We start from the raw sequence: 13,476 nt of genomic DNA, 5'->3' as shown, positions 1-13,476 counted from the left end.
GTATATCATAGAAAAGTGAATATCTGCGGGGTACATCATAGAAAAACCCAAAATTTTATGATAAATATCATGAAAATTTGAGATAATAATAGACTTTTCAGATTTTAATGCCATATTTATTATTAAATTCCCATTTAAGTACTCTTAACTACATCCGGCACAAGAGTTAATTGGGTCGGGTCATTTCAGATTGGGCCAAGTCATTTTCAAGTAAATTACTATCAAGTTATTTGTCGATAATAATCAATTTGCAAAAATAAAAATTCGGGTCGGGTTACACTAGATCGGGCCAGTTCGAGTGTCGGGTCGGGTTATTCTGGTCGTGACTTTTGGATCAGGTTAATTTTGTCAGGTCAACTCTTAACATGTGCTCTTAGGTAGACCTCGCAAATAGGTCATTGGGGTCGGGTCACTTCAGATCGGGTCATTTTCGGGTCAGCATGTTCTCGGGTCACTTTCGAGTCGAGTCACTTCGGATCGGGTCATTTTGGGTCAGGTCAGTTTGGGTCATATGGGTCATTTCGAGTCATGATTTTACATTAGTTCAGTCATTTCGAGTCATTTTGATTCAATTGGATCATTTTGGAACTCAAGTCGGGTCATCTTCGGATCGGGTCACTTTTGGGTCGGTTCATTTTCAGGTCAGCATGTTCTCGTGTCACTTCGGATCAGGTCACTTTGGATCGGGTCGGTTTGGGTCGTATGGGTCATGATTTTGCATTAGTTCAGTCATTTTGGGTACCTTAAGTGCTCTTAGGTAGACCTGGCAAAAGTATACCGAACCCGAAAAACCGATCGAAAATACCTGAATCGACACCTGACCGTACACCCGAAAGGTATAACTGAATTTCACCCCGAAACCTGAATCGACCTGAATTGATTCGAAATCGAACCGAATTTGTAATATCCGAAATAGACCCAAAATCGAATGAACCTAAACTGTTTCAACCTGAATTGTTTTAATCCGAACCGATATATACCTGAACCGATTTCAACCCGTACATTGATGACAAAAACCAAACATTAAAACCCGAAATGACCCGAATGTATCTAGGCGTCACATCTAGGGTGTCGTTTTGTACATGAGTGTCACCCATTTGACGTCAATGATCAATTAATATTATATCGTAGTTATACAAAAAAACATTATTTATTACTTTTTTAAAAAAATATTTTTCGTATTATATCCAATGTTTTGAATAAATACCTAATCCCTTGACATCCGATCCGATTATGACCTGACTCGAATCTCATCCGGTCTGATATTAACCCGACTCGAACTTTATTTGCACCGATATTAACCCAACTCGAACCTGAACCGATCCGAAATATCTACAACCGATTAAAAGTCAAAACTGAATCCTCCCGAATTGAACCGAACTGAAATCGAAAAAATGATAAACCGAAATAACCCGATCCGAAAGAACCCTAACCGAAACTGATCCGGTTGACCCGTTTGCCACCTCTAGCAAATAGATCATTCGGGTCGGGTTACTTCGGATCGGGTCATTTTCGGGTCAGCATGTTCTCGGGTCACTTTCGAGTCAAGTCACTTCGGATTGGGTCATTTTAGGTCGGTCGATTTGGGTTGTATGAATCATTTTGGGTCATGATTTTGCATTAGTTCATTCATTTCGAGTCATTTTGATTCAATTGGATCATTTAGGTAACTCAAGTGCTCTTAGGTAGACCTGAGAAATAGATCATTTGGGTCGGGTCACCTCAGATGAGATCATTTTCGGGTCAGCATGTTCTCAGGTCGGGTCACTTCGGATCACGTCATTTTTGGGTCAGCATGCGGATCAGGTCATTTTTGGGTCAGCATGTTCTCGGGTCACTTTTGATTCGGGTCACTTCGGATCGAGTCATTTTGGGTCGGGTCGGTTTGGGTCGTACGGGTCATGATTTTGCATTAGCTCAGTCATTTCGAGTAATTTTGATTCAATTGGGTCATTTTGGGTAACTCAAGTCGGGTCTCCTTTCGGATCGGGTCACTTTTGGGTCGGTTCATTTTAGGGTCAGCATGTTCTCGGGTCACTTTCGAGTCGGGTCACTTCGGATCGGGTCATTTTGAGTCGGGTCGTATTGGTCATTTTGGGTCATGATTTTGCATTAGTTCAGTCATTTTGATTCAATTGGGTCATTTTGAAGTGCTCTTAGGTAGACCTGGCAAATAGATCATTCGGGTCGGATCACTTTTGGGTCGGGTCATTTTCGGGTCAGCATGTTCTCGGGTCACTTTCGAGTCGGGTCACTACGGATCGGGTTATTTTGGGTCGGGTCAGTTTGGGTCGTATGGGTCATTTGGGGTCATGATTTTGCATTAGTTCAGTCATTTCGAGTCATTTTGATTCAATTGGATAATTTTGGGTAACTCAAGTGCTCTTAGGTAGACCTGTCAAATAGATCATCCGGGTCGGGTCACTTCGAATCGGGTCATTTTCGGGTCAGCATGTTCACGGATCGGGTCACTTCGGATCGGGTCAGCATGTTCTCGGGTCACTTTCGAGTCGGGTCACTTTAGGCCGGGTCGGTTTGGGCCGTATGGGTCATTTCAGGTCATGATTTTGCATTAGTTTAGTCATTTCGAGTCATTTTGGGTAACTCAAGTCGGGCCACCTTCGAATCGGGTCACTTTTGGGTCGATTCATTTTCGGGTCAACATGTTCCCGGGTCACTTTCGAGTCGGGTCACTTCGGATCGAGTCATTTTGGGTCGGGTCGGTTTGGGTCGTATGGGTCATTTCGGGGTCATGATTTTGCATTAGTTCAGTCATTTGGAGTTATTTTGATTCAATTGGGTCATTTTGGGTAACTCAAGTGCTCTTAGGTAGACTTGACAAATAGATCATTCGGGTCGGGTTACTTCGGATCTGGTGATTTTCGAGTGAGCATGTTCTCGGGTCACGTTCGAGTCGGGTCACTTCGGATCGGGTCATTTTGGGTCGGGTCGGTTTGGGTAGTATGGGTCATTTCAGGTCATGATTTTGCATTAGTTCAGTCATTTCGAGTTATTTTGATTCAATTGGGTCATTTTGGGTAACTCAAGTGCTCTTACGTAGACGTGGCAAATAGATCATTCGGGTCGGGTTTCTTCGGATCGGGTGATTTTCGGGTGAGCATGTTCTTGGGTCACTTTCGAGTCGGGTAACTTCGGATCGGGTAATTTGGGATCAGGTCGGTTCAGGTCGTATGGGTCATTTCGGGTCATGATTTTGCATTAGTTCAGTCATTTCGAGTCATTTTGATTCAATTGGACAATTTTGGGTAACTCAAGTGCTCTTAGGTAGTTATGGCAAATAGATCATTTGGGTCGGGTCACTTCGATACGAGTCATTTTCGGGTCATCGTGTTCACGGATCGGGTCACTTCGGATCGGGTCAGCATGTTCTCGGGTCACTTTCGAGCCGGGTCACTTTGGGCCGGGTCGGTTTGGGTCGTATGGATCATTTCAGGTCATGATTTTGCATTAGTTTAGTCATTTCGAGTCATTTTGGGTAACTCAAGTCGGGCCACCTTCGGATCGGGTCACTTTTTAGTCGATTCATTTTCGGGTAAGCATGTTCTCGGGTCACTTTCGAGTCGGGTCACTTCAGATCGAGTCATTTTGGGTTGGGCCGGTTTGGGTCGTATGGGTCATTTCGGGTCATGATTTTGCATTAGTTCAGTCATTTTGAGTCATTTTGATTCAATTGGACAATTTTGGGTAACTCAAGTGCTCTTAGGTAGATATGGCAAATAGATCATTTGAGTTGGGTTACTTCGAATCGGGTCATTTTCGAGTCATCATGTTCACGGATCAGGTCACTTCGGATCGGGTCAGCATGTTCTCGGGTCACTTTCGAGCCGGGTCACTTTGGGCCGGGTCGGTTTGGGTCGTATGGGTCATTTCAGGTCATGATTTTGCATTAGTTTAGTCATTTCGAGTCATTTTGGGTAACTCAAGTCGGGCCACCTTCGAATCGGGTCACTTTTGGGTCGATTCATTTTCGCGTCAGCATGTTCTCGGGTCACTTTCGAGTCGGGTCACTTCGGATCGAGTCATTTTGGGTCGGGTCGGTTTGGGTCGTATGGGTCATTTCAGGTCATGATTTTGCATTAGTTTAGTCATTTCGAGTCATTTTGGGTAACTCAAGTCGGGCCACCTTCGGATCGGGTCACTTTTGGGTCGATTCATTTTCGGGTCAGCATGTTCTCGGGTCACTTTCGAGTCGGGTCACTTCGGATCGAGTCAATTTGGGTCGGGTCGGTTTGGGTCATATGGGTCATTTCGGGTCATGATTTTGCATTAGTTCAGTCATTTGAAGTTATTTTAATTCAATTGGGTCATTTTGGGTAACTCAAGTGCTCTTAGGTAGACTTGGCAAATAGATCATTCGGGTCGGGTTATTTCGGATCGGGTGATTTTCGAGTGAGCATGTTCTCGGGTCACGTTCGAGTCGGGTCACTTTCGATCGGGTCATTTTGGGTCGGGTCGGTTTGGATAGTATGGGTCATTTCGGGTCATGATTTTGCATTAGTTAAGTCATTTCGAGTTATTTTGATTCAATTGGGTCATTTTGGGTAATTCAAGTGCTCTTAGGTAGACCTGGCAAATAGATCTTTCGGGCCGGGTTTCTTCGGATCGGTTGATTTTCGGGTGAGTATGTTCTCGGGTCACTTTCGAGTCGGGTCACTTCGGATCGGGTAATTTTGGATCGGGTCGGTTCGGGTCGTATGGGTCATTTGGGGTCATGATTTTGCATTAGTTCAGTCATTTCGAGTCATTTTGATTCAATTGGATAATTTTGGGTAACTCAAGTGCTCTTAGGTAGACCTGGCAAATAGATCAATCGGGCAGGGTCACTTCGAATCGGGTCATTTTCGGGTCAACATGTTCACGGATCGGGTCATTTCGGATCGGGTCAGCATGTTCTCAAGTCACTTTCGAGTCGGGTCACTTTGGGCCGGGTCGGTTTGGGTCGTATGGGTCATTTGAGGTCATGATTTTGCATTAGTTTAGTCATTTCGAGTCATTTTGGGTAACTCAAGTCGGGCCACCTTCGGATCGGGTCACTTTTTGGTCGATTCATTTTCGGGTCAGCATGTTCTCGGGTCACTTTCGAGTCGGGTCACTTCGGATCGAGTCATTTTGGGTCGGGTCGGTTTGGGTCGTATGAGTCATTTCGGGTCATGATTTTGCATTAGTTCAGTCATTTCGAGTTAGTTTGATTCAATTGGGTCGTTTTGGGTAACTCCAAGTGCTCTTAGGTAGACCTGGAAAATAGATCATTCGGGTTGGGTTTCTTCGGATCGGGTTTCTTCGGATCGGGTGATTTTCGGGTGAGCATGTTCTTGTGTCACTTTCGAGTCGGGTCACTTCGGATCGGGTAATTTTGGATCGGGTCGGTTCGGGTCGTATGGGTCATTTCGGGTCATGATTTTGCATTAGTTCAGTCATTTCGAGTCATTTTGATTCAATTGGGTCATTTTGGGTAACTTACGTCGGGTTACCTTAGGATCGGTCAATTTTGGGTCAGTTCTATCAGATTACTTTCGAGTCATACATTTCGGATCTCGGGTCAGCCTTATCGAATCGGTCAGTTTTGCCAAGTCTAAGGCCCTGTTCTTTTGGACTTAAAGTTGCTGAACTTAACTTAATTTTGCTGAACTTAACTTATTTTTGCTGAACTTTTCGGAACTTAATTTTGCTGAACTTTTCTGAACTTAATTTTACTGAACTTAATTTTGCTGAACTTTTTTGAACTTAATTTTGCTGAACTTAACTTATAATAGTTTAACTTTTCTGAATTAAAAGAATCTTACTTAAATTAACTTAATTTAATTTCACTTAATACTACTATTATTACTAATAATAATAATAATAATAATTAAATAAAGAAATATAACTTAAAACACAAGTAAAAATAATAAAATACTTTATTTATATAAATTAATATGTTCGTACACATTACGTAATACATAAAAATAAAAATTAAATCACATATTACTTTTTTTTTTCTAATCATCTAGTTCCATATTATCATCTTCCTCGTCACTTTCTTCATCTTCATTTGAGCTCACCCAGTTAAATCCATTGCCTCGCCAAATGTTTTTGACTATGTTATTTCGCACCTTGTACATAACTTTTTTCCGCTTCTTATCAAACATGCATGAATTTGTTGTCCCTAGAACGTTCTCATGTTGTATACTTGTATAACATGTATCCCAAGGAGTGTGCATCCGTATAAAATTATGAAGTGTAAAAGTAGAAACAATAATAGACATTTGATACTTAGGTGACATTTGAGGCATAACTTTTAACACCTTCCACCCTTTTTTCAATTGACCAAATGCCATTGTTTATACTTAGGTGATTAAAATCACAAAATCTCATTTGTGACGGCACGTATCCGTCACTTTGGAGTGACGGATACCATTTTCTCTCAGAAATGACCCAAATAGAGGAGAGAGGGAAGCACATGGAGGTGCCCCCACCTTGTCCCCCTTATTCGTTTTGTGAGTGGCATTACCCGTCACTTGCTCCAACCCATCTTCAGCAAGACTAATTGGATTAAAATTATGGAGTTTTGATGCCTTTGTGTGCTTCTAATGGGTGGGTTAGGGGATAGGTAAAAAATTTAAAAAATATAGAATAATAATTAATTTTGGACTGTTTATACAATCGATTTGAATGAAAATCGTATCTTTTTTTTAAAACCCGTTAATATTATGAAACTTATAATTTTGCTTAACTTTTCTGAACTTAATTTTGGTGAACTTTTCTAAACTTATTTTTGCTGAACTTAATTTTGCTGAACTTTTCTGAACTTAATTTTGCTGAACTTAACTTAACTTATAAGAGCTGAACTTTTCTGAACTTAACTTAATTTTGTTGAACTTAACTTAAAAAGAGTGACTTTAAGTCCAAAACAAGAGGGCCTAAGTACTACAGGCACAGGCAGACAATCGGAGATTCAGAGCGACGTACTTCCAAGGATGGTACCCTCTTCAGCAAAAATTAATTACCAGTGGGATATCGAACCGACAACAATTAACTTCACTTTGGAAAATGAAAGTCAAACCACCGCGACAAAGGAATATAAATAATGTTTTAGTACTACATTATTTATACTTTGAAAACAAAGCGTGTTGTTTGTGACGGGTACATTTCGTCATAAGCTGAAGCCGGGGTAAAATGTAATCATTCAAGACGAAAATTTAACCATTTTACCTAAAATGTTACCCGAACAATTTCTTAAGCTATAATAATTTGTCATCAAAATGGTCACATTTTATCGTTAAAATGGTGACATTTAGTCCGTATTCAGCCTGTAACAAAAAAATGTCCGTCTTCAATGAGAATTGATGCTTTGAAAACTACTTGGGCTATGCGGCCTATACCCCACCCTTACCTGAGCCGGGGTCCGCCCATCTCTACTACAGTTTTAATAATTTTGTCCGTGATTCATGTGATGTGATAATTGATTTGATGCAGTAGTTAATGATTATGTTCCTATGGTTCACTATCTCAATGACTAAGCATTTAGGAAGTATATCCTCCCTCTTGCTCAATTATTTGCTTTTGATTTTGACATAAAAATTAAAAAAAGTCAAAAAAGTAAAAGAAATTAATTATTATTTCCTCTATATCACATCAATGGTAACATTGACTTTTTCACACTTGTCGAGACACGTTTTGCAACGTAAATATCTTTTGTTACGCATTATTAAAAATTATAAAATTTTGATATTCTTATAGCATTCATGACGATAAATCAAACAAGATCTCACATGACTATATTTTGTCTTATAGATTAAGAATAATATCGAAGATTTCCTACGACCATGAATAGTGGCAAAACGGTCAATATTACAATTGGTCTGGTATGGAGGGAGTACATGAAAAGTGGATCAAATTGAGTATATTTTTAAAATAACGTATAATTTAGTCAATAATTAAAATGAATTATTGAGATATATTGAAGGAAGCTGTGCTATATTACGTCCCTAATTTACGGTTTGAATAGCGTTAATTTCTTCGATTTGTCTCTCTTAAGAATTTATGGTTTGAATAGCGTTAATTTTGTTTATATTTATTATGATTTTTCTAAAATGTGCCCTAAAACTTCTGCCCTTAATCGTAAATATTGTGTGCAATTGTCGTATACTCATACGGTGTAATAGTGCAATGTATAGGTTGGTAACTTTTTCCCATAAAATGATCAATTTATAAGTAGCCTCACTTACTACATCGCTTATAAAATAATTTGTGAATAATTTATAATATTTGAAAACTGAGCTGTAAACATGTATATGGAATCATTGAAGTGGATCAATATCACATGAATCACGGCAAAAGCTATGTATATGAAAACGGAGAGGTAATTTCTTTACGTTGAATCATTGAATCATTGAATCATTGAAATGGTCAATATCACATGAATTACAGTTTATAGACTATACATCTGAGATAGACCTTTTATTGTTTATTTTCTGAGTTTTATTTTAAACTTTTTGAGATCCGCTTTAGTATAAAGTTTTTGAGCACATTTACTAAAACATTACACTAAAAAAATATAATATTGCTCAAAAACTATATTTATAAATGGTAATATACTCAGAAAAAATGTGTATATGCTAAAAAATGACAAGGTCTGAGGTACTACCTCATATGCGTAATCCTTTTTCTCCATGAATCACGGTTAAAACTATTAATAATACGGAGTATTCTTCCAGTGCCGGTTATTTATTTGTCGATTTTATTTTAGGTGTCTCATTTAATTGTTCGTCTTTAATTTCTATTTTAGAAATGTCAGTGATGGACAGATGAGTAATTAATGCTGCATACTAAATTTGGTCCATTTCACATCTAATAATTGACCTATTTTTTTTCTTGGCGTTTGTACTAGAACACAAATTCTCATTATAGACGGGAGATATCCGTCTATAGTTATAGACGAGTCAAATATCCATCCACTTTAAGCAAAGACAAACAACAAGTTGTATGGTAGGCCCAAAAATTTTACTACTTTAAGCATATTTGACCCGTCTTTTATTTTAAACGAATATATCTGTCTATGGTGAAACTTGTTGATGCTAGAATCAAAGGACCGCAACGAACGGAGTATATGATATGAAAATCCAGAATTATTTGATCGGGAGACAAATACTGACTACCATTAATGACAGTATTTATATTGATGCCGGCCATTTTTGACACTAACGTGAATGACAACCCCAACCCTAAGAGATTGAATTCTCTATTAAAGCATCATGATTTTTTTTAGGAAAATGATAAATACAGTCCTGTCCTAAAGGCTGTATTTAAGGTGCCAAAAAAAAGAATGAAAACCTTAAATCAAGCATTAATGATATCAATTTACGCGTAATTGTGTCATAAATTCGTAATTTAATTCCATTTTTGGAAGTAATTTAGTTCTTAAATACAGCCCTAAGGGGTGTATTTATCATTACTGTTTTTTTTTATGATAAGTTACTTAATATTTAGGTCACTTTATATATAGGTATTTAATATTATTTTTTTTATTCAAAAATATCTAAAGTTTATATGTCATTTACTAAATAAAGTTTCTCGTAATAAAAAGTTGACTTTGGGGTTTGACATGATGGAAAAATGTGATTTATTTTACTCAATACTTAATCACTCTCTGTAAGATTAAATAATCACATAATTTAACTCTTTTTCCACCCTTCCACGTATAATATCTTATATATCAACTCTTATCACTAGATTTAAATTATATAATTAATCAATCTTAAAGAAAGGGATTAAGGAGGGAGTAAAATAAATCACATAAATATATCAATTTTATTTAATTTTTTTAAAATTTAACTAAATATAATTAAGGTCAATATTTAATAAGTTTAACTTTGAAAAATGGATGAGTAGTTTGATATAGATGGAGCGAGTATAACATTATATAATATCACCTTAAACAAAACTAACGGCCGTATATTTTCGTTTCTAATTTTCTATATCAACATTTGGTAACCAATTAGGGGTGTTAATAAGATGAGATAGCTCGCGAGCTACTCGAGATCAGCTCGGTTAAAGCTCGTTCGGGTTCGGCTCGAGAGCTTATCGAGTCAAGCCGAGCAAAGGCCGGCTCGGCTCGAAAAGCTCGCGAGCGGCTCGAACTTTGTGATTACATAAGATATTTCTCATATTTTATAAAAATATTTTATCATCATAATATTTTTGTATCACACATATCAAATGTCTCGCTGATTTGTCAAATATTTTTATATATAACCTTCGAGCCTTATTATTAAAAATATAGAAAGAAAAAAATAAAAAAATAAACGGTTTTATATAGGCTAGCTCGATTTGGGCTCGAGCTCGCGTTAAGCTCGCAAGCTTTATAACGAGCACGTTTTTTTCCAGCTCAGATAAGCTCGAAATCGGCTCGAGCTCGAGTTTTGATTCTTGAGCACAAGCCGAGCAAGGCCAAGCTCGGGCTCGCCTCGACTCGTTAACGCCCCTATAATCAATTAATGCTTACTTACATTGTGACACCGGGCGAAAATCTAAATCTAAATTATTAAATTAAACAAAATCAGTAGCTACTTCCATCCGAGAAAGAGAGCAAAATTTCATTATTACGGAGATAATAATACGAACAGTAGTTGACATACACGTACTTGTAAATTATAATAGCCAAATAATAGAGTATGTCACCCTGTCATTCTCTCATATTTAATAAATACCAACTAAAAGATGATGGTTGGTAAGTTGTATAAATACCAACCAAAAGATGGCGTCTACCTATCTCATTATCAATTATCAATAGTTATTTTCACAAAAACAAAAGTAGAAGCAAGAAGCTAAGGTTGAGAAGATGAGGGTTATAGGGAAATTTGAAGTAGAGGTTGACATCGCCGCGTGTGGCGGAGATGTCTTTCATGAAATATTCAGCACTAGACCTCACCATATCGCCACCATGTCACCTTCTAACATCCATGGCTGTGATGTTCATGAGGGTGATTTTGGCAAAGTTGGCTCTATCATTTTCTGGGACTACACCCTTGGTATTATTCTCTTTAGACCACTTATTTACATGTTTGCTCAGGCACATACTATAATTACAATGTCAAAAGAGAACGTAAATCCTTCAATAATCATTTATTTATTTGCTCATTTTTAGTTTTTTAATCATATATATTGTCTAGTTCCTGTTAGCACTAATTCTTGTTTAATAGCGTCTTAACTTTAGGCCTCTTAGAGCATCCACAATAGAGAGGATGTTATCTTCCTCCTATTTTTCCACTCTTTCTCTATTTTTTCGACAACTCATTTTCTCTTTCATCAATCTTATTTCTCACCATTACCATCCTCTTCCATTATTTTTTCCCACAATATAGATGATCCTCTCATATTACCTCTCTTACTTTAAATAATCTCAAAATTCTATAAAAGATAAAAATAAAAGAATTATTATGCACAAGACAAATAGTGATTGGTTTGTGGGCACTAGGGCCAATGTAAGCTTTCCTCTAAAACTAGAGGAAAATAGAGGAAGTAAGCATCTTCCTCTTGCTAAGAGGATATGTAATATGTGCCTCACAATAGAGAGGATGTCCTCTTAGAAAAAGAGACTGTTAAAAGGATCTCTCATCCTCTCTATTGTGGGTGCTCTTACACCCGATGGAAATAATAGAGCGGAAATAAGGGCTTAAGTAGTTTTTTATCGTTTAGTACGCATCTTGTATTTCATAAAAAAAGGGTACCAATATAATCCTTACGTTAACGTAAGGGTCATCCTCCCCAATTAAGATCCTCTCCATTTCTTTCTCTCCATTTCCTCTCACAAACTCATTAAATAATATTTACCCTTTAAACACTATTAACCATATATTTTTATGCATAAATGTATAATCGTGACCGTCCGATATTGCCAAGATGCAATCTGGGCCGTTAATAGGAAATGACCTCTCCATTTCTTTTTAGAAAATGGAGAGGATCTTGACTCCATCCTACCAACTCTCGGGCAATGATTTTTCTTGCGAATTTAGCTATTTGCTCGAAGGTAAACTCCGAAAAAAATGGATTATGGAAGTGGGGGCTAAAATCACTTATTTTGGCTTTTTTACCCTACCTACCAAAATTGACTTCTGGTGTGTCGAATCCATAGCTGATGATAGAACTAGTGTAGCGAGAAATTTCCTAGAACTAGTGTAGCGAGAAATTTTAAGTTAAGACAGTCTTATTATACTTAATCACATAGTTATAATATGATTTAACCGTGGTCCGTGGATAGTAAACTTATAAAGAACAGATAATACACTTGATATATATACTTTTTCACATAGTTATAATATGATGTAACCGTGGTCCGTGAATATTACTTTGATAAGAACAAATACTACACTTGAGATATACTTTTTCACATAGTTATAATATGATTTAACCGAGATCCGTTTATATACAAAATCGATATGCAGACGGGAAAAAATGTGTGGCAAAGGAACTGATTGAAGAAATAGATGAAGAAAAACAGTTGGTGAGATTTAAGATAATTGATGGAGATCTACTAAAAGAGTTTAAGAGTTTCACTCTGACAGTTCATGTGTTACCAAGGGGTGAGCTAACTGGGGTTAAGTGGATTTCTGAATTTGAGAAGATTGATGAAAGTGTGCCTTATCCTACCAAGTTGATTGATTTCTGTATTGCTGTTACTAAGGATATTGAAACTCATCATCTTAATGAGGCAAAAACAGAGGCAGCAAAGACTGAGTAAATGAACAAGTGATCTATTATATATTCACAATCCGTTACCGGTCACAAGGGAGAGTTACTGTTGTTATATATTATGCTTTTAAGGTTATTTGTATAAGAAATGTGTGTGTTGGTGTATTTGAATTCATGTTGAATAAATTGTTTTAATATGTAGTGGTTTGGCTTATAATGCATGGTTTGGTTAATGGTATAAAGAAGAAGTTTTTATTATTAATTATACCACATTTTCTAATGGCAATTGATTGATGTTACATTAGGTGTTCTGAGAGACCGTCTTTCCATAAACTTGTTGATGTAGTAGGTGTCCTGAGAGAAGATATCTCAATAAATTTATTGAGAGGCCACTTACAAATTGATGGCACAAAGCTTTAGTGAAGATATATCCGCAAGATGTTCATGAGTTGGTTCAAGTGAGGGAATAATCAAACCGACTTGAATAATATCACGAACAAAATGATGATCAACATTATTACACCTTTAGTTTATTGAACACCGGACGTTTTTAAATATGCAAAGTTGATTGATTATCACATAAAAAAAAAAGCTTCATAGGGCATATTAAATAAATCTATTCTGAAAAGTTAAGAACGATAAACACCTAAGAGGGGGAGGGGGTGAATTAGGTGTACCTTTTAAAAATTTTCTCCTTTACTTGGTTAATGACTAACACAAGTAAGATCTATTAATACGAGTTTGAGAAACTTAATGGATTGTAAGTTCACAAACGGTGACAAAGAG

General features: G+C 37.2%; 1 protein-coding gene across 1 annotated transcript; it reads left to right on the top strand.

Annotated features, from left to right (window-relative positions):
• Positions 1–10,585: 10,585 nt before the first annotated feature.
• Positions 10,586–12,952, top strand: LOC141642447 (MLP-like protein 31). Its single transcript, XM_074451254.1, has 2 exons — positions 10,586–11,030; positions 12,444–12,952. The coding sequence occupies exons 1-2, from the start codon at positions 10,841–10,843 to the stop codon at positions 12,737–12,739; spliced, it is 486 nt and encodes a 161-aa protein (XP_074307355.1). The 5' UTR covers positions 10,586–10,840; the 3' UTR covers positions 12,740–12,952.
• The last annotated feature ends 524 nt before the right edge of the window (positions 12,953–13,476 follow it).

Source organism: Silene latifolia, chromosome 2 (genome assembly GCF_048544455.1).
Source record: "Silene latifolia isolate original U9 population chromosome 2, ASM4854445v1, whole genome shotgun sequence".
NCBI classification, from domain to species: Eukaryota; Viridiplantae; Streptophyta; class Magnoliopsida; order Caryophyllales; family Caryophyllaceae; genus Silene; species Silene latifolia.
The sequence above is the reverse complement of the archived record's forward strand: the minus strand, read 5'-3'. Positions and strand labels throughout refer to the sequence as shown.